The 21,337-nt window shown below is 38.0% G+C and overlaps 1 protein-coding gene across 2 annotated transcripts in view; it reads left to right on the forward strand.

Moving 5' to 3' along the window:
* TIE1 (tyrosine kinase with immunoglobulin like and EGF like domains 1) overlaps positions 1 to 13,968 on the forward strand; it is a 40,478-nt gene extending 26,510 nt beyond the window's left edge. For both annotated transcript variants that reach the window (XM_026707232.2, XM_026707231.2), the window contains exons 13-23: positions 980 to 1,270; positions 1,496 to 1,689; positions 1,879 to 2,089; positions 4,755 to 4,865; positions 7,480 to 7,670; positions 8,662 to 8,775; positions 8,954 to 9,024; positions 9,429 to 9,469; positions 9,975 to 10,071; positions 10,710 to 10,809; positions 11,211 to 13,968. In XM_026707232.2, the coding sequence (XP_026563017.1) occupies positions 980 to 1,270; positions 1,496 to 1,689; positions 1,879 to 2,089; positions 4,755 to 4,865; positions 7,480 to 7,670; positions 8,662 to 8,775; positions 8,954 to 9,024; positions 9,429 to 9,469; positions 9,975 to 10,071; positions 10,710 to 10,809; positions 11,211 to 11,282 (1,493 nt within the window). In that variant the 3' untranslated portion in view covers positions 11,283 to 13,968. The remainder of the gene's footprint in view (positions 1 to 979; positions 1,271 to 1,495; positions 1,690 to 1,878; positions 2,090 to 4,754; positions 4,866 to 7,479; positions 7,671 to 8,661; positions 8,776 to 8,953; positions 9,025 to 9,428; positions 9,470 to 9,974; positions 10,072 to 10,709; positions 10,810 to 11,210) is intronic.
* Positions 13,969 to 21,337: the final 7,369 nt, after the last annotated feature.

Here is a 21,337-nt window from a genome sequence, read left to right on the forward strand (position 1 = left end):
CTAGTGTATATAGTCTGTAATACGAACATATAAAGCTTGCATTCATTTTCAACAAGATATAATTATATATATTTTTAAACACTTCTAAACACTTTTCAAAAGCCTGATGTGCTTACAGGAGCTCTGGCCCTTCAAAGACTAGAAGATGGATGCAGGAATGTTGCCTGGTTCCATGGCCATTTCAGGAATTTCTGGGAAACAAGTCACTACCTTGCCAAAAGCCCAGAGCTTTCAGGAGCACTCCAGCTTTTAAAAGAAAAAGGATAAATGACATATCTCAGCCAGTTTAGACACTTCAGATAACTCTTGTATTATCTTTGGATCTGATCTGAAGATTTTTTTTTTCTACAGATTTTTAGTAATGTTTAAAAATAGCAAAAAAAAATAATCGTGCTGGATTGGAGAGTCAACCACAAAAGTAAATTCTTAAATGAAACTTCCTCATACAGATAGTCCCTGGCATATGACCCTAACTGTGCCCAAAATTTCCGTCACCGAGCAAGGCAACTGTAATGTAATTTTTGTCCCATTTTATGACCTTTTTGTTATTAAGTAAATCACTGCAGTTATTAAGTGAATCAGGCGGTTGTTAGTTGAATCTGGCTTCCCCCATTGACTTGTCGGAAGCCAGCTGGGAAGGTTATAAATGCAATTGTCCTGGGGTCATGTGATCACCATTTATAACCTTCCCAGCTGGAAAGGTTATATGCCAGTTGCCAAGTGCTCCAATTTTGATCGCCTGACGTTGGGGATGCTGCAAAGGTCATCAGTATGGAAACCTGTCATAAGCATTTTTTTCAGTGCCGTTGTAACTTCGAACGGCACTAAATGATTGTTGTAAGCTGAGAACTACCCATATGCTAATCTCTAATAGAAGGTCCAAAGTGCTGAGTTGATTGCGGAACAGCATGGGCATATATTCCAGACCAAAAAGATCGATTGCAGAGCTAACAGATGTGCCATTTGCCTCCTCTCTCAGGACCCTCATCGCCACGCTCTCTCTTGGTGAACCCCCTCGCTGATAACTCCATCAGGCTATCCTGGCTAGCTCCTGAATACTCTAATGGGGGCATCAACAAATACATTGTAGAGGTGCAGCAGCTGGGAGGCAGCAGTGATCCACAATGGATAGACACAGAGAACGGCAGGGATACCACAAAGATTATCACAGGGCTTAATGCCAGCACAATCTACCAGTTTCGGGTGCGAGCCAAGTCTTACGTGCTGGGCGAGTGGAGCCAGCCCGCGAGAGCTGAAATCCTGGGTGATGGTGAGTGGGCCAAAACCTTATTTGGTTGGATGGTGCAATGAAAAATGGCAAGGGAGGGAATATTGGCAGAAGAAAATTTGTTCTCCAATAAAGCAATGGCAAACAATCTTGGCAAATTTAGCCTGGAGGCAGGATAGTTTACCCACAAGTAGCCAAAAGCTATCTTTATTGTACCATTTGCTAGGTATGTACCACAAATCCAGTCATTTTATTTCTGACCAACAGGAGCCCTGAGCCAAGTGCCTACTCTAGAAAGTAAAAATTTACCTCCAAGTCTCATGGACCAGCAATTGATATTAGCCATCGTTGGCTCTGTCTCTGTCACCTGCTTGACCATATTGTTTGCTCTCCTGGCCCTTTTCCTCATCAAGAAGAATTGTTTTCATCGCCGCCGCACCTTTACCTACCAGTCTGGCTCAGTAAGTGCTATTGTCCATGGCCCATTCATTTCTCCAATGATCTTGACTCCTTTCCATCAGCATCCTCATCCTTTGGTACTCTGGTACTTGAGTTCCCATGCTGCTGACCTATTTGGTCTGCAACTGTTACCTGCAACTGTTACCTGCAACTGTTACCTGCAACTGTTCTCTCACCAAATCTTCTCACAGGGAGAAGAAACTATTCTGCAATTCAACTCAGGTACCCTGACCCTGACCCGCCGGCCCAAACCACAGCCTGAGCCACTCAGCTATCCCATCCTGGAGTGGGAAGACATCAAGTTTGAGGACATGATAGGGGAAGGGAACTTTGGACAAGTCATACGAGCCATGATCAAGAAAGATGGGCTGAGAATGAATGCTGCCATCAAGATGCTGAAAGGTGAGGTGACTATCCTGTTTTCCTGAACATATGACCTACCCTGAAAGTAAGTCCTAGCTTGATTTTTTTACATGAGCCCAATATAAGCCCTACCCCTAAAATAAGCCCTAATTAAGATATCACCCACTCCAAAGGGCATGGGTAAAAATTAAGCTAGGGTGGGGATGAGGGGGGTGGAGCTGCTCTACTGCTTAACTTTGGACAGTTGTAGCCAGGCCTCACACACACTGACACCTGCCTTGCCAGCACATTTCTTGTACAGCCAGCAAGGCTGGCATGGCTTTCCTTGAAGGCTTCTGCAGCTGATAACAAAGTTCCAGATCGATCCAGAGCTCTGTTATCGTATGCAGAGACCTTAAGGAAAAAGCCTTGCCAGCTGCAGAAGAAAAAGTTCCTGAAGGCCTCTGAAAGCAAAAAGGAGGCCGGGGCGATGCGCACAAGTGAGGTTCGTCAGTCGATGACTTCCCCTGAAAATAAGACCTGGTGCCTTTTTGGTGGCAAAAAATATAAGACAGGGTCTTATTTTCAGGGGAACACAGTATTAAGGCTATTGGATAACCCTTCCTACTCTAAATGTCTATGGAAATTCTCAGTCATCCAGGTCATGGTTGTCCCAAAGGTGCTTTCTTCAAAAGGCAACTGGACTTTCTGGTTTTTCTTTGAAGACATTTCTTCTTAAGCTGAAGAAGCTTCTTGGATGAGAAGCGAACATCTTCAAAGAAAAACCAGAAAGTCCAGTTGCCTCTTGAAAAAGCACCTTTGGGGCCTTCCCTCTCTAGCAGAATGGTTGAATGATTAGACCACCCGCTCTGATTCCTGACCTCTTAGCTGGAGGTCATGGGAGAAATGTTAATAACAACAACATAAATACAAATTCTTCCTATACAATGCAAGATTCTCCTCTAGTAGATAACAGATGCACCTTGCACAGAGAAAGCCACGAGTGCTTGCTCAGAGGACAAATTAAAGGGTATCTGAGGCTATAAAATAATGGATATTTAGAATATATTTGCATCACATAGTTAAATAGATGAAACTATTTTCATAACAATTCCTCTCCTCAAATCTAAATCTATGTAAGAAACTAGAGAATCATTTAGTTAATTATTCATTTACTTATTAACCATTGTTAAATACAGTCCTATTGCACAAAGGACTTAATAATGATAAAAAAGTAAAGATAAAACAAGCAAAACAGAACAATTACCATAACACTATGAAGAAACAATTCCCTCAAAATTCCCTCAGAACACAAGATTAAAAAGCAAAATCTTCAATATCTCTGCCTAAATGCGGACTATCTATTATTTTCAAAAGACCTTATAGAATAAAACTGCGTTTACTGCCTTCCTGAAAGACAGCTGGATAGTGAAAGATCAAACCTTCAGCCTTTAACCTTCAGATCTACTACCTAAGAACAGCCACCATCTTCTAAGTCTCTGCTATAGGCAAGAAAGAGACTTTCAAGATCCTATTATGCAAGACTTTCAAGATCCTATTATTATACCCTATATAACAACAGCCTTCACAACTTTAAGATGTGGGAACTTCAGCTCCCAGAATTCTCCAGCTAGTATGCTGGGGGTTGAAATCCACACATCTTGAAGTTGTCAAATTTAAGAAACACTACTCCCATAACAATGGAGTTCCAGTAGTTCAGGAAATATCTGTTTCCTGTTCTGGCCTTCCTCAAAGACTGACAGTAGTAGGGAAATACATTTGTTTCTTTGCTCTCACAGAATGAGAAGCTTAGGAAGCCACTCAAGCGCAGCTGATTTCATATATTGCATTTTAAAATGTAGACGTGGATACAACACATGGATGCAACAAGTCTTCATTCCCATGAATTATTGTAACTAATATTGCCAAAACCTTTCTATTTTGATAGCAGTTCAAGTTCTAGCCCAACCTCCATAGTTAAAAGAAGGTGGAAAATACTCAAAATAAAAAGTCATTGAAAGAATGTCTTCTAGATTAATTTTACCTAGAAAAGAACAGAGTTGTAAAAAATTGGAAAAGCCTATCAATGTAGGATGTGTGTAATAGTTATAAATAAGGGGATGGGGAAAGCATAAGGTTACCCTCTCCCCTTATTATGATCTAGAAGTATTAATTGTACATTAGGTAAAGATATATCAAAGAAAGATTACATAACTTGTATTTTTATGTCATGCAATTAGTCTTAAGATAATACATATATGTAATGCTTTAGACCAACTCAGATAATAGATATGTTGACCTGGCTTAGTTCTGATAATTCTGATACGGAATGGGCTCATCTTCACATCCTGCAAATGATGACACAAAGATGCATTGCTTGTTGTTTTTGAAGGACATATTCTGAAAGCCTTTATTTCATCCCCATTCTACTTTAAACTACCTTAAAGAACCACTTGCAAGTATCTTTATGGAGTAAGTTCAGCAGTGAGCCAAGAGAATAGTACAATTTATGCACTCATATTTTCTGCTGATTCGGAGACAGGAGGAATAGTTGTGACTATTCACACCTGAAGATGCCAGAGGCTATGAGCTGAGAATCTTTTCCACCAAACTTGCAGATTTACGACCACATCTATTTATAAAAAAGGTCCTCTGTTGTAATCCCCATGCTGACTAGCTTTCCCAATTGAGTCTGACAAAATTAGCATCCTCATCTATATTTCAGAATTCGCCTCTGAGAATGATCACCGGGATTTTGCTGGAGAACTTGAAGTTCTTTGCAAGCTGGGGCATCATCCCAATATCATCAACTTGCTGGGAGCCTGTGAGAACAAGGGTGAGTGCCAATGACTCGAGATAAAATAATCCCTGGATTTAGATCAGGGATTGGGAACCATGGCCCTCTGTGACTTTATGACTTTGATGACTTGTGGACTTCAACTCCCAGAATTCCTGAGCCTGCCATGCACAGTCTCAGTCACTCTAAATCACCCTGACTTAGACTAAGAGAAAGTTAAGAAAATAAGATTATTTTCAATACTTATCATTATTTCCATTTGTCTGCTTTTTTTCTCCCAGAATAGAGCATGTTGGTTAATAATACTATCTTTGGCTGAAGAGATAAAAATAATAAATTTTTAAAATGCTCTCTTACATAGCCATTAATATTTCTTTCTCTCTTCCTCTCTCTTTTTTAGTTATTTTATTAAACATTACAATTAAACAGGTAGAAATCAATATAGAATGAAAATCCATTAGAATAAAAACAGAAAATAGAACATGCAGAGAAGAGGAGAGGAAAGAAAAATGATTTCTCTTTGTTCACATGATCCTCGGCCCTGCTTTCACAAAGAGGCCTTCAGTCCACCATTCTTTCCCCAGAACCCTGTTTCAGTATCAGTACAAACAAGACACTACCTGGGGAAGATCAACTGATTGGCCTAGAATGGCACTGTCCAATATTTAACTGCTATGACAAGGCAGAAGGATGTGTCTCCTGAAGCAAATGCCTTCCACACAAGTTCTGTCACATAGAATTGATAGACCAGCAAAGGAAAACAGATTGTCCAAACTGCCTCTCTACACTGAGGGAATGGCATTAAAACAGCAAATGAATTTTAATGTATACAATGAAATGTTTTAGAGCAAACATGTCTATGCATAGAATTCATGTCCAAACTTTTTATTTCAATAAATAAATTTCTAAGTGATCAGAAGCAATTTGGTTTCAGAAAAAAAACTATCCTGTAATCTGCAACTCTTACACTGCAAAAACATATGGACTACACAACTCGATCAGGGCAAAGCAATAGACGCAATCTACACAGACTTCTGTAAAGCCTTTGATTCAGTGGTACACAACAAACTACTACTAAAACTAAAATCTTATGGTATCTCTGGACACCTACATAACTGAATAGAAGCATTCCTGTCAAACAGACAACAAATGGCCAAAATTGGGAGCATCCTATCAAATTCTGTACCTGACAACAGGGGTAATATCACAGTTAGTAATATCACACTACTAACTAGAGCATACAAAACATTTTCTAGACCTATACTTGAATACAGCTCATCAGTCTAGAACCCATATCATGTATCTGATATTAACACAACTGAAAAAGTCCAGAAATATTTCACAAGAAGAGTTCTCCGCTCCTCTACTCATTGCAGAATACCTTATGCCACCAGACTTGAAACTCTAGACCTAGAAAACCTAGAACTATGCCGCCTTCGGTCCGATCTAAATATAGTATATAAAATCATACATTGCAATGTCCTACCTGCAAATGAATACTTCAGCTTCAATCATAACAATACAAGAGCACACAATAGATACAAACTCAAGGTATACCGCACCAAACTTGACTGCAGGAAATACGACTTCAGCAACAGAGTGGTCAATGTTTGGAATACTCTACCTGACTCTGTGGTTTCTTCCCCAAACCCCAAAAACTTGAACCTTAGACTGTCTACTATTGACCTCACCGCTTTCCTAAGAGGTCTGTAGGGGGCGTGCATAAGAGCACCAATTGTGCCTACCGTCCCTGTCCTATTGTTTTTTTATTTTTCTTATAAGTATCTATCTCATGTATTCAAAGCTATATTTATTCTTATAACCTGTATCTTGTAAACAATGGACAAATCAAATAAAATGTAAAATGTAAAAACTGTAAAGGCGAAACAATCACAATTACACTGACCACCAGGGAGCAGCACACCATCAATTAGTATCTCTCTCTCTCTCTCTCTTTCTCTCTCTCTCTCTCTCTCTCTCTCTTTCCTCTAACAGCATAAAGGAAGATGAACTATATATAAGTACTATCAAAACATAAATATTAAATATGACATAATTTTTTAAATGTTATACAAACTAGTTATGTTGTTTACATATTCAAAGTAAGAAAACAGTGACTATCTTAGGTACAGAAGTTTCAACCCCTTTTAGCCAACACTTTGGCAAAAGTGGCACTTTGCAAACATTTTCTGTCTTTATATTCTGGGTGAGAGGGGAGGGGAAAAGGCAAACAATTGGAAGGGCTTCAAACTTCTCCACCTGCTTATTTTGAATCTGTACACAATTTCAATTTCAATTTATTAGTTTCAGTCATTGACCAGCAAACAGCTGAACACAGATAATCCACTTTGCATAAAGCGATCATGTTTCATTTGGCACCATTTAGTGCTTGGACCACGTTTTGTTCTCTTCCTAATTCATTGGAATGGAGTGCTGAAACTTTATTTAAGTGTGCTGGGATCTGAGCTGGTTATCAAGAAAAGCAGTGAAGGTTACAGCAATTGGCTCAATCATCCAATCTTTGGGTGGCAATCAAAGTCTATTCCTATTAGAAAATATTCATAAAAGGATCAACCATACATGTATTATAATATTACAAGTGTTTGAGATATTGAGATGATACAGTTTGACAGACTTTGGCCTAACCTTCTAGGTTACCTATACATCGCTATTGAATATGCACCCTATGGGAATTTGCTAGACTTCCTACGCAAAAGCCGAGTGCTGGAGACAGATCCTGCCTTTGCCAGAGAGCATGGGACAGCCTCAACCCTCACATCCCAGCAACTCTTGCAGTTTGCATCTGATGTAGCCAAAGGCATGCAATATCTGAGTGAAAAACAGGTCTGTATGCCAAGCAACCCGACTCTCTGGACTCACTGAACAGTTATTTGCATGTCTAGATTCTGTTTCTGCTGTGTTTCACAAACACAGAATGGTAGACCTGTGACCATCCTAGGGAATGACTTTACAGGACTAGAATAGTACAAGTGTTTTGTTAGAAGAAATGTCCATCTGGGTTCAATTCCAAGTGGGAAAAAAAGCCCCTGGATACATGGAGAGTGCTTGGAAGGATGGTTTAATGGAGCAGAACCATTAAGCACATGGTCCTGGTGCAGCTGAACACATGAAGTGGAGAGTGAGATATATTTATATCCTCTCTTGGGCTTTGCAAGAAATGTATCCTATTGATTGTCAGACCCCAAGGTGGCTATGCGGGTGGTCCAGCTAACCTTGTCTGTGTCCCAGGCTTGGTTGAATCTTGCTGGGTGATGATGAAATGAACAGGCTTGTATTCTGAAAGGGTGTTGAGCAATTCCTATTATGGCTTACTGGCTTTGTCCTGGTTTGGATCTTGAGTGAGGGCTAATCCTATCACCCTGGAGCTGAAGGCCTTTTGTCTTGTAGATAGGATGGCTCAGTCTTTCTGGGGCTATTTAAAAAGGTGGGGGCTGCTTTCCAAGAGCATGTTTCTCCTTTTCTCATCCAGGGAGGTATAATACTCTGGCTTTTTGATATTTCCTAGAATATTTCATTCTTCTAGGAGAGGTGTGGGTGCTCACTTTCTATAGTTTTCAGAAGGAATTATTGAGAAATTTAAGAGCTAGAAGCAACTGGGTATTGTCCTAGTATGAATTAGAACTGAATGTACTAGAATTTTGAATCACAGACGATCTTGCATTTTCAAAAAAAATCCTTGAGAAATTTAGATGTGAGATGCACTAAGGAATTCCAGTCCATTCATAGTAGAACCTGTGAGTGTTTTCATTGCCTGTAAAACGGTGGCCTTCTCTGCCACTAGCTATATGACTTATTATTGTTTCCTTTTTGCTAGTTTATCCATCGAGACCTGGCTGCCAGAAATATACTGGTTGGTGAAAACTTGACCTCCAAGATTGCTGATTTTGGTTTGTCCCGAGGAGAAGAAGTTTATGTAAAGAAGACAATGGTGAGTTTGGTAGAGAATCGCTGCAAAGTGGGAATTAGAGTAACTAGAATATTCCTTGAGAAATACTCTCCCACATTCCGCAGGCTTCTTTTCCTGTTTGAAGAAAAGAGTGTTCCATATCTTTGTCTTTGTTGTCTCTGCTTCTTCCCTTGTTTCTGATTCTTCAAAAATGTTTCAGGGACGTTTACCGGTTCGCTGGATGGCCATTGAATCCTTGAATTACAGTGTATACACAACTAAGAGTGATGTGTGAGTATCGTATCCTTTGAGAATAGGGTTCACCTCAGGTTTCAAATGGTAGGCAATGCTCAAATCTTCCACAAAATCTTTTGATCTGTTTCTCAGCTGACATAATAAGGAAGATATGTTGTGGCCAAGCATTTCCCACTCACTGTATTATAGGTAGATTGTTTATGCTAGCTAGAACTTGAAGGAGTTGACATCCAGCAAGTTTGTAAATGTTGAAAGACATGTAAACTGACTTACAATTCGTAAACAGAAGATACTGACTTTTTAATATTTTCTTTTCCTTTGTAGATTAAGTAAGGAACCAAAACCAAAATAAACGTTAAAAAAAACCCAACACATTCTATTACTAGGCTAAATGTACTAAAAGCCCACAGTCCACATCCTAACTTATCTTTCTGTTGCAGGTGGTCTTTTGGGGTCCTTTTGTGGGAAATTGTGAGCTTGGGTAAGTTCCTATCTAGTGGGAACAGGTTGGACTTTGTTCCCCCAATTGTCCTGCAATAGTCTGAATCCTACTTGGGCCCCACACGGCTTTGTACAGCTTGTTCTTCTCATAAGTTCCACTTCCTCAGACTTTTTTCTGTGGCAAGAAAACTTCTTTCATTTTGTTTCATATTGTAATCAGCTTAAAACGTACATTTTGGAAGCAAGCACAAAGTGTGAACAATCTGAGGATTTTCTTGAGGGAGAAGACAAAGTTTACATAAGTTCCTGCATATCTAGCAGGATGTTTGATGCTTGATGTTTTGATATTTTCAACAATGTTGCCCTTTTCAATGGATGGAGACCAAAGATAAGATGGTACTAATATAGAAATAGATAGTTCTGGAAGAAATGGTAGCATTCAGATACCAGCTTTGTTCTGGCAATTAAAGGCTGCTATACATGTGCATTATACCCCCAAATGGGTAAATATGGCATTTTGTCTGATCTGTCTTTCCCCTTGCTAGGAGGGACACCATATTGTGGCATGACATGTGCAGAGCTTTATGAAAAGTTACCGCAAGGATACCGCATGGAGAAGCCTCTCAATTGTGATGATGAAGTGTAAGTGTAAGAGGCCCTGCTCAAATATCCACATTCTACATATTTCATTCCCTACCTTCTAATGTACATATATTTAACCATATTCCATTGATGGTAACTGACAGACTAGGACTTGGTTTTCACATGTTCCCATTATTTCATTCTGGTGGAAACGATAAAGAGAAAGAAAACAGACTGCAGGTAGACCTCAACTTACAACAGTTCATGTAGTGACTGTTGAAAGTTACGATGGCACTGAAAAAAGTGACTTATGATCATTTTTCACGCTTATGACCTTTGTAAGCAGCCACATGATCATGTGATCAAAATTCAGATGCTTGGAAACTGGTTCATACTTATGACCATTGCTGTGTCCAGGGATCATGTGATCAACTTTTGCAACCTTTTGGCAAGAAGCCAGAGTCAGATTACTAACTTACCATCTGAAGTGATTCATTTAACAATGGTGGCAAAAAGGTCGTAAAATGGGGCAAAACTCACTTAACAAATATCTCACTTGACAAGAGAAATGCTGGACTCAAGTATGGTCATAAGTCAAGGAGTACCTGTACTAGCTTTTCAGAATAGACCATCCTGGCATTTCCTCTTCCCTCAATGTTTTGTTGTTGTTGTTTTTAATTCATCATTTCCTCCTGCAGGTATGAATTAATGCGTCAATGCTGGCGGGACCGGCCGTATGAACGTCCACCATTTGCTCAGATCTCAGTGCAGCTCATTCGCATGCTAGAAGCTAGGAAGGTATTGATATCCTACTGTGATCTAAACAATTACTGTGACCTCTGGAGTATTTATAATTAGATACCATTGCCCAATGTTACCAACAGAATAGCCAAGGCATTATTTTCATGGCCTTCAGTTGAAAAAGACACAATGTCAACCGTATCTCTCAATTTACTTCAAAATGATGGGATACGGGTAGCCCTTGGAGATATAAACCAATAGGATTATATCAAGCAATTGTCCCAAGGCATGGTGTAGAGTTTACTTTTAGCAGTATCTCAGTGTAAGGCTAAATAGTGAGTTACTATTATCATTTAGTCTGTAATCAAAACTAGGAGGAAAATGTAATTTCAAACAAAGGATGAAAAGAAATCTCCCTATTGAGTAGCCTTTAATATGATTCTGTTTCTCTTTGGCAGGCATATGTGAACATGGCATTATTTGAGAACTTCACTTATGCAGGAATTGATGCAACGGCCGAGGAGGCATGAGGACTTAACTTTCAACTTGGCAATAAATATAGCCCAGATAATTGGGACTTTCTTATGTATTTGCCTCAGGATGATGTCAACAATTTATCATACAGACTGTGCTGGGCACAGTGTACAGAAGGGTGCTGTTAGTTTAGAAGATCCTGCAGGAATCTAACATGTCAACTTTTCCTAGAGCGGAGGAGAGTACCTTTCAATGGATTGCTCCAAAATGTGGAGCTTTTGAAAATCAAACTTTAAATGTATTTCCTGTGTAAGAGAGAGGCCCCTCACTCCAAGAGAGAACATTGTCTAAACTGCTCCACCATACTGAAGAAAAAAGATCTAAGAAGTTTGGGATCCAGTCAAGGACACCATGATTACAATGCACACCATACAAGAAAGGACAGGCTCACATCAGTGCAAAATTCCTTGGACAGTATTACTGAAAAGGTGGAGCAGTTGGCAAACAATGCAATTCCTTCCAGAACCCAATTCTCCAAGGAATAACATCTATCCATAATGATCAGTTTCGTTAGCCCTATTAACTAATTCAGATCAAGAAAGCAACTCCACAGGAAAACTAAAACTACTTTTACTGAGACTGACTATAATTATGGAATCTTGTGAGTCCGATTGTATTGGTATCTTGCTGTCAGATTTGCTATCACACCACTTTGGGCTGTTTCACTACACTGGCAGTCTACCGTAAAAGGTTGGGAGGGGGGGAATGACAAGAACCAACCTGAGTAAGGGCTCACGTGCCGGTAGTAATGGCTCTGCATGGCACTTCCAGTATGCATGCCATAGATTTGTCACCACGGGCCTAGGCAGGGGTGGGATTCTACCAGTTCGCACCTATTCGCTAGAACCAGTTGTTAACATTCTAAGCAGTTCAGAGAACCAGTTGTTAGAAGAAATTACTGGCATAATCCTGTAAGAAAGGCAGGAAGGAAATATTCTGGTGTTGTTTACAGAAACTGCTTCTCCATTAACCCTTATTACATTCTTGGCAGGACTAGACTTCCTGTCTCAAGAACTTCTCTGGAGTTTTTTTCCCCTCCTTTTCTGGTACTTTGCTTGTGTGGAGTGACCATTCAGAGTTACAATGGCACTGAAAAAAGTGTCTTATGAGCATTTTTCACACTTACGACTGTTGCAGTATCCCTACATTCATGAGAGGCCAGGCGAGGAGTTGCGTGCCTCGATGTGAGTGATATTGAGTTGGCCACACCCAGCCAATAACATGACCACCAAGCTATGTCCCCCCAGTCACATGACCACCATGCCACACCACCAACTAAGACACGCCCACAGAACCAGTTGTTAAAAAATTTGAATCCCACCCCTGGGCCTAGGTAATGGTTCTGCATATCAGGAATGCATACCCTGCCTTAAGTCAACTTGCTAACTCTCTATGCCATTTTTCTCATTTCATTTCTAAACCACAAACTCATAATATTGCCAGAAAGTTAGGGAGTTACACAGGCATCTCCTTCAAACATGTTAACCAGACCTCAATATAATTGTATGTCTCTTTGGAATGATATTCAATAATACTTTTTAAAATAGGACAAACGGCAACTATCATTACTGGATAGAATCTCTGTAATTAAAATTTTTCTTTTTGTTTCATGACTTTACCAATGCTTGTAACTGATACTTCATGTAAACAATGGCAGATAGATATCTTTAAGTTTATATGGCAAGGGAAATAACCTAGAATTAGATACAAACTATTGCAAGTTGCTAAGGAAGGAGGAGGTTTGGGCTTACCAGATTTGAAATGGTATTTTGATGCTTGTTTGATCTGACTAAAAGAGTGGATGACTCTCGAAAATAAAAGGCAAGTCGAGCTAGAGGGCCATGAATTAAATTTTGGATGACACAGCCATTTATGCTATGATAAGGTTAAAATAAATGTCAATTTTAGTAATCACTTTGCTAGACATGCAACCCCTAAGAGTTTGGAATAAATATAAAATAAGATTCTCTGTGAAGATGCCTTTTTCGGTGTCTCCCCAGGAAGTCTTTTTTAGAAAAGAAGTGGTAGCAAGGCCAGACTGGTGGACTTACAGCCAAATAACATATTTCAATTACGGTGACCTTGAAATCTAAAGAAGAGTTAGGATTAGAAGGAGGTGTTTGCCATTGGTTTACATACTTACAATTGAAAATTAAAGTATGAACTAGACAAAAAGAGTTATGGATTTGAGTTTCTGAAAAATGAATTGGATATCCTACTGCGTAGTAATGATTTTATTACTCGGGTTTATAAATTGTTATTGAATTTTTATTTGTAAAGCATTTTATGATTCAGTGGGCCAAGAACTTTGGATATAATAGAATGCTTGAACGATGGGAGAATATGTGGACAAAAAGTTTAAAATTCACTTTAAATTATAACATAAAAGAAAAATTTTATGATGTATCGTTGGTATTTAACACCGGATAAGTTGTCAGAAATGTATAAAAGTATTTCAAGTTAATGTTGGAAATGTAAATGTAAAGAAGGAAATTTTTTTACCATTTATGGTGGACATGTGATAAAGCAAAGAAATATTGGAGTAGGATTCATGTCTTAATACAGAAAATTTTTAAAGTGAATATATATCCTTCGTTATTTTGCAACTATTTTCTTTTTTCTTTGTATTCCTGTATTTTATATATTTTATAAACTAATAAAAAAATATAGTAAACATGTTAACCAGACCAAGAAAAATAATACTTCTAAGAGTTGACTGTTGGTCCTCTCTTCTGACAGCTTTCTAGTGAGGAAATCTATGAGTTCTACTAGGATTTGGAGAAGGGGGTGATTGGTGGAGATTATTAGATCAGATAAAGCCATCGGTAAGAAAATGGGTGCTAACTTTGTACAGTCCTAAAATAATTATATTAGCTAACAAATCAATTTTCAATGTTTAACTAAAAGCAAATCCACATTCAGAAGGCATAAAGAGATCCCAGTAACCTACTATGAAAAGAGTAAAATTTAACATAACAAAAAAAAAATATCTTTTAAAGAGAACAAACTCACAAAGATCCCTTATTTGAACAATTAATTTGGACAATTATTTTGTCCAAGTAAAAATTACTTACAATTATTCTGTACTCAAAACAATTAACTAAAAACTACTTTTGATGTCATCAGGCTAGGATACATAGGGAAGAAACTGCTTCCCTATGTTAACTGCAAGCAAATCCAGTATGCAATGTTTTCTAATCTAAATAACAGCAAATCCAAAAATTACCCCTCAAAATAATAGCATATGCCATTTTAATCATGATCAAATAAGCCAACTTTTCAATATGTTCATTTTTCATAAAACAATCTTGCTCTTAAAACTAAATGATTATTGATCTTTATCTCAAATTTATTCAGTTTTATAAGCCAAATTTACAGGTCTAGCAACAGGAAACTGTTCCAATTACTCTCTGGGGTTGCATTTTTATTTCCTTTTTAATTATATCCAATGAAAAGTCTTGTTCACATTCTCTCCAATCAGATAAGCTTGTTTTGCAAATCTTTTTCTGTAACTGCTTTTTCTGGGAACAGACAGTTCATAAGAACACACAACGCAACTGATATTGTTGTTTCAATGTCTTGATGCAATTCCTCAAAAATGTCTCTGAAAACTACTGTAAATTGTTTATCTTGTTATCTCCAATATCAAAAATAATTTCCCTTTCCCACAAAGTGCATTTATTCCTTAAATGCAATTTCAAAGTGTTAATAATCGAAATCAAATCTTCCAATGTTTTGTGAGCCCTTGATCCATTTGAAACTATCTACAGGAAACCCCCAACTTACAACAGTTCATTTAGTGACCATTCAAAGATACAATGGCAACAGTGGTGGGATTGGTGGGCGTGGTGTGGCTTGGCAGGGGAAAGATACTGCAAAATCCCCATTCCCTCCCCACCCCACTAACCTGCTTTCCAGCTCTGTTCTCCTGTGCAGGGCAACAAAAGAAGAACCAGCCAATCAGCTGGGACTCGGGAGGCAGAGAATAGATGGGGGCAGGGCCAGTCAGAGGTGGTATTTGCTGGTTCTCCGAACTACTCAAAATTTCCGCTACCGGTTCTCCAGAACTGGTCAGAACCAGCTGAATACCATCTCTGAATGGCACTGAAAAAAAGTGACTTATGGCCATTTTTCACAGTTACAACCTTCATGTGATCAAAGTTCAGATACTTGGCAACTGGTTCATATTTATGACTGTTGCTCTGTCCCAGGGTCACATGATCCCCTTTTGCGACCTTCTGACAAGCAAAGTAAGGGGGGAAGTCAGATTCACTTAACAACTGGGTGACTAACTTGTCAACTGCAGTGATTCACTTAACAACCGAGGCAAGAAAGGTCGTAAAACAGAGCAAAATTAACTTAACAAATGTAACAAAATTTAACAACAGAAAATTTGGGTTCAACTGTGGTCATAAGTCAAGGTCTCTCTGTATAGCCAAAACTTTGTCTTGCTTGTTACTATTTATTTAAAATGTTTAAAGCGTATAAAGATATAAGTAGCCTTGATTTATAACAGTCTTGGAAAAGGTGCTTTGTGGCTCATAAAGCAGTTCTGCCATCATAAAACATTATATTGCCTCTCCGTGTGATCAGACATGATGGCATTTTGGTCATTTGGCAATCAGCTTGCATTTATATCAGTCTCACAGTTACACGAATGCAATTTGCAATGTCTTTTTGCTGGTTTCCAGCAGAAAACATCATTCACCAGAATGGATTCACTTAACAGTCGTGTGATTTGCTTAATGACTATGTGGTTAGCAAAGAAAGTGATAATTTACTTTTATTGTTTTAAATGTGGTTTTATATTCTGTAAGCCTTCTTGAGTCACCATGGGAGAATAGGCGGCAATATAAATTTTATTGATTTGATTTAATTTAATTTAATCCTTTGAAGGCTCTGACTACAGCTGGAGCAAATATGACATATCCCACTACTGGTCAGAACCTGCTGAATACCAACTCTGAGCCGCATAAAATCTTTAGTCTGCCGTATCCCTGAGGAAGTCCCCATGGGTAGGTAACTTTGAAGGCATTATTTCATTCTTTTTATTTTTAGCCACAGGGCTAAAAATGAGCCCTGGGATGACATTATTAGAGTGGAAAGGAACAATATTTTCAGTTTTTTTCCCCCAAAAGCTGAAGGGTTGGGAGATGGCTGTTCTAATATATATTTTAACTCTTTAAAGGGGGAAATACCATAAAACAACTGTTATTTCACTTAAATTTTAATGGCAGAATTTTGAACGTTCCAGGTGACTGGAAAAACGAGCCAGGATCATATTCAGCTTAAAGTCTGCAATTTACTCAGTGCTTCCCTATAACTTCCAGAATTCCTGATACTGACATTCCAAAAACCTTTTAGCCATTAAGAGGTAAATGATATGAGCTGGACAAAGGTTCAGATTCAGTTTCCAAAAATTGTTTTGAAGGGTGTAGGAGCAAGAATATAGCATCTGAAAAAATTGATTTTTTTTTTCCTGGATTGAAAAGATGCAGTTGGTTTAAGGTTGAATCAATACACCTCCACCATTATATGAAAATGGCTCTACTGCTTAGCATTAATCCATACAAATAATAGGAAATGAAATCAAATGCATCTTCTTAGGACCCCAGGACAGAGAAGACTAATTTTGATTTGTGGTGGAAAAGGTTTCTTATATTATTGAGTCATTATCATATCAGGTTTTATTGTGTGTCAACAGAGGTGATTTTATTAAAAAAGGCAGAAGGTAGTAATGACATTCTAGAAATCTCCATGTCAGAGGTGGTATTCAGCAGGTTTTTACCAGTTCTGAATAATCGCTAGTGGAAATTTTGAGTAGTTCGGAGAACCAGCAAAGACCATCTTTGACTGGAGATTTTACAGTATCATTCCCCTGCCATGCCCACCAAGCCATGCCCACAGAACCGGTAGTAAAAAAAAAATTAAATCCCACCCTATTTCAGTAAAAGCCTATCTATTCATTACCATGAATAAGTGTAGTTGCCATTGTGCAATGTTTATTGAAAGGTGCAATGTTTCTCAATGTTGGCAATTTGGAGGAATGGAATCCTGGGAGTTGAAGTCTACACATCTTCAACATTTAGAAACACTGTCCCAATGTCTCTTTTTCTATTACATTTATAAGTACTCGGAACAGCAGACGAGGCAGAAAAGAGTAGAATATACAGAACACCTCCTTTTACTCCATTATAGTAACACCAATTAACTGTTAAAGCTGATTAGGATTGGAACAGCTATTTAGCAAATGAAATTGATGCCCTTTTAGAATTAGATCACACAGAGCAGGTGGGGCAATTGTGCAGATTAAACTACGTCTTTAGCACTCCTCTTTATAATATTGAGAGCTGGCCTACTTTTAGCTTTGTTCCTAGGATATTTTTTAATAGATTAAGATACAAAATAGGAAAGTAAAAGAAAAAAATGGAAAATCAATGCATGCATGTAAATGAGTTTTTCTCCACTGTTATGGTTTTGCAGAAATGTAGGTTCATTTCTTTGCTGGCTCTCTCTTCCCACTCTGCATTCTGAACCTTAATGTTGTTTGCTTCAGAACTAGTAGCTGCTGTGAATTCAGAAGTATGCTTTGGACATTGTTATATGGATCTCTTCTTCCTTTCCAAATCTTTTCTTCTGTTCCAAAATTATTTCAAACACCTTTTTCATAAATGAGTTTTTCCTAACAAATTTTGTTTCAAACTCTGAACAAATTATACTTCAAGTATTAAGTCATGCTTCCAAGAGATGATAAATGACACACACCTATTCTAATACAACGAAACCATGAGTCACAGCACCCAAGCCTTCTGAATCAAAAAGTAAACCTTTTAACCAACTTAATTATAAGTTTCCTTGGGCTATTTCAGGACAAGCTGATGGAAAAATATTTAGATTTATTTGCACCGACCTATTTCCTACCTCTTGACTCTGTCTACAAACTTTTTTTTGTATTACCAGCCCCATTTAGAATCAGGTATTATACTCTGTCAAAACTGAGGAATTTGAGTGGGGTTTTTTTTCACTAGCTACAGATATAAAATCATTATAAAATCATTCAAGATAGTTATAACCTAATTACTCACTATTGTTTGTTATGTGACTTCCCTTTCCATAGAGATAGTCCAAAGTCTATTATCATTGTTGAAAGGCTGGAAAATGCCTTTCTTCTAAGGATTCGGTTTTCCTGCTGGGAGTGCTCCAATGCAAGGACACAGACAGAGACAACTGCTTGGAAGCGGGTTCCTTTAATTTTCAGGAAGGCAACAGATAGCAAGAAGTCTGCGTTCCTGGGGCTAGCCATCTTTGTATAATAAACTCCTGATTTTTATACCTTTTCTCCTTTTGTGTGTGAGTGCTTGTGTTTGTATTTCTTAATGTTTTAAATCCTGTCAGGGGGTTGTCTTCATTTCCGCCAGAGGGTAAACTCTGTGGGGTGGTTTGATTGGATTATCAGTTTCATCCTAATGTTTTCTCATATTTGTTTGGTGGCAATCTCCTGTCTGCTATGGAATTTATTTCGTGTCTTTTGTCTATTTGTTTTGCTGATTTGGCATGACCTGTTGTTTGTAAGGGATTTCTTTTTCTTGTTTCCCTAGCTTTCTTAATTACTTGGCTTTTGTCTAGGGGGCTTCTTTCAATACCTTTTATTAAATCTCTTTTCCTATGCAAGTTTGTTTTATGGCTGGCCTGATGTTCCCTTTGGGCTTTTCCTGCTTGGGTGTCACCACTGTCCTCATGAAGTTCCCTTTCCACATCATTCTGGATGTCAAAGTTGCATTCAACCCAGGGTTTTTCAAACTTGGCAACTGTAAGATGTGGGGACTTCAACTCCCAGAATTCCTCAGCCACGATGGGCTGATTTAAACATATCATGATTGATTCAAGAAATCCTCATGGAGACCATATAGAGCAGAGGTGTCAAACTCACGGCGTCGCCACATGACTTTTTCCCCCTTTTGCTAAACTGGGCGTGGGTGTGGCCAGTGTGTGACGCATCTGGTCTAACAGCTGGGAGTTTGACAACCCTGATATAGAGCATTAAGAAAACTTAATATTGATATAACTTGTCTTCAAGAAACACATATTAAGAAACAAGTCAAGAAGCAGTTAATAAATAAAAGATTAGAGGAGAAATTTATATCTGCCAGTGTAAAAAACATTAATGGAGTTGTTCTATATATAAAACTCCAATTTAAACCTAAATTACTTTGAACGTGGTAGATTTGTAGCAGTGGAAATTGAATTTAATGGAATAAAATCAATAATAGCCGGTCTTTATGTGCCAAATGATGATAAAAATAAACTTTTTGAATATCTTATGGATCAATTACTATCCTTTTCATATGAAAATTCACTTATTTGGGGGGATTGGAATGAAGTGATTTGCCCAGTTTTGGATAGAACATATACCAGAGGGATTAAATCCTCCCAGGATAAATTATCAAAGATTTTTTTTTTTGAGATGATGTATAATTTAGCACTAATAGATTCATGGAGATAAAGAAATTGTTCTGCTAGAGAATATACTTTTTTTCAGAATGAAATAAATCTTTTTCAAGGATGGTCATGATATGAATTTCTAAAAATCTTGCCAATAAAATTCTAAAAGTTAATATTTTACCTAAAACTTTTTCTGATTCCCAATCCAGTTCATTTGGAATTTAGAAAAAAGAGTCTGAGTTATAGATGGAGATAAAATGAATCCATCTTACAAAAAGAAATAATTGTAAAAGACTGTAAAAAGAAGTTAAATGAATACTTTGATAATAATCTGGCTAAAGGAACACATTTAATGACTGTTTGGGATGCTAGCAAAACAGTTTTGAAAGTGTTGGAAGAAATGTCCATCTGGATTCAGTTCTAAATTGGAGAGAGACACTGGAAACATGGAGGCTATTTGGAAAGATGGTTTAATGAGAGACAGGACCACATGGTTTGAGGTCCTGGGCGAAAAGAAGCATATGGGTGTGGGAGAGAGAGAGAGATTTATACCCTCTGTTGGGCTTTGATAAAGCAAAGAAATTTTGGTGTAGGGTTTGCATCTTAACACAGAAGATTCTCAAAGTGAATATAAAGATAAAATCAGAAACCTTTCTTTTGGGTTTAATGAAAAAATGTCTTGGGAAATTTTTTGGGAAATTTGATGTTATATATATATTGACGGCAGCAAGGTTTTACTTTATGCACAAAAATGGAAAGAAACTTTGATTCCCACAATGGACAAATGGCTGCAAAAGTTGGTGGAGTTAGCAGAGATGGCTAAACTGACTGTTTTCATGAAAGAAAAAAACACAATTACTTTTGTTTCTACTTGGAAATTGCTTCTGGACTTTGTGCTTGAGGTGGAAAAAATGAAACTTTGATTTTGGGTTTTACTATTTACATTGATTTGTTGTTATTGAAATGGCTAGTTTATACTATTATGTAAAAGTAAAAAGTTGAGGTTTGATATTATTATCTTATTCTGCGTACTGTACCAAAAGGAGTTGAAAGTCAATGGCTTTTACCTCTACTGTGACCCTTCCCAAACCCAAAAACCTCTCTAAAAGTTGTCTTTGCATTCAGGCTTTGGGGTATCTGTTGTGATGAGCTATGGGGGATGATATCCCCCTATCACTTTTCTACTGCAATGAAGATGGTGATGATGATGAGAATGACAGCAGATTATATCATTACTTAAATATGAAAGCAACAATGAAAAACAAAGCAATAAAACCACTCTCATGTGTTAATGAGTAACATAGACTGGAGTCTCCTCTTCATAGGCTTATAGGGATGGAAGTCACCTTGGAGGTCTTCTAATCCAATCCTTTGCCCAAGACAGGAGTCCTTATTCCATCCCAGACAGATGGTTATTCAATTGTTTCTTGAAAAAGCTCCAGCAATGGAGCATCTTCAGATGTTCCTGAAGATAGTAGTCAATGCCAGTCAACTACTTTTCTTGGTTCTTCAGAAATCTGGCTCTTGCTTATTCATATGACTCTGTCACATGGCTCCCTACCCCTAAATATTCTGAACAATGCCTTAGGTAGTGGGGGAAAAGTGTGCC

This window comes from Pseudonaja textilis, chromosome 3, assembly GCF_049901715.1.
Source record: "Pseudonaja textilis isolate UNSWEBS1 chromosome 3, rPseTex1.2, whole genome shotgun sequence".
Lineage (NCBI taxonomy): Eukaryota > Metazoa > Chordata > Lepidosauria > Squamata > Elapidae > Pseudonaja > Pseudonaja textilis.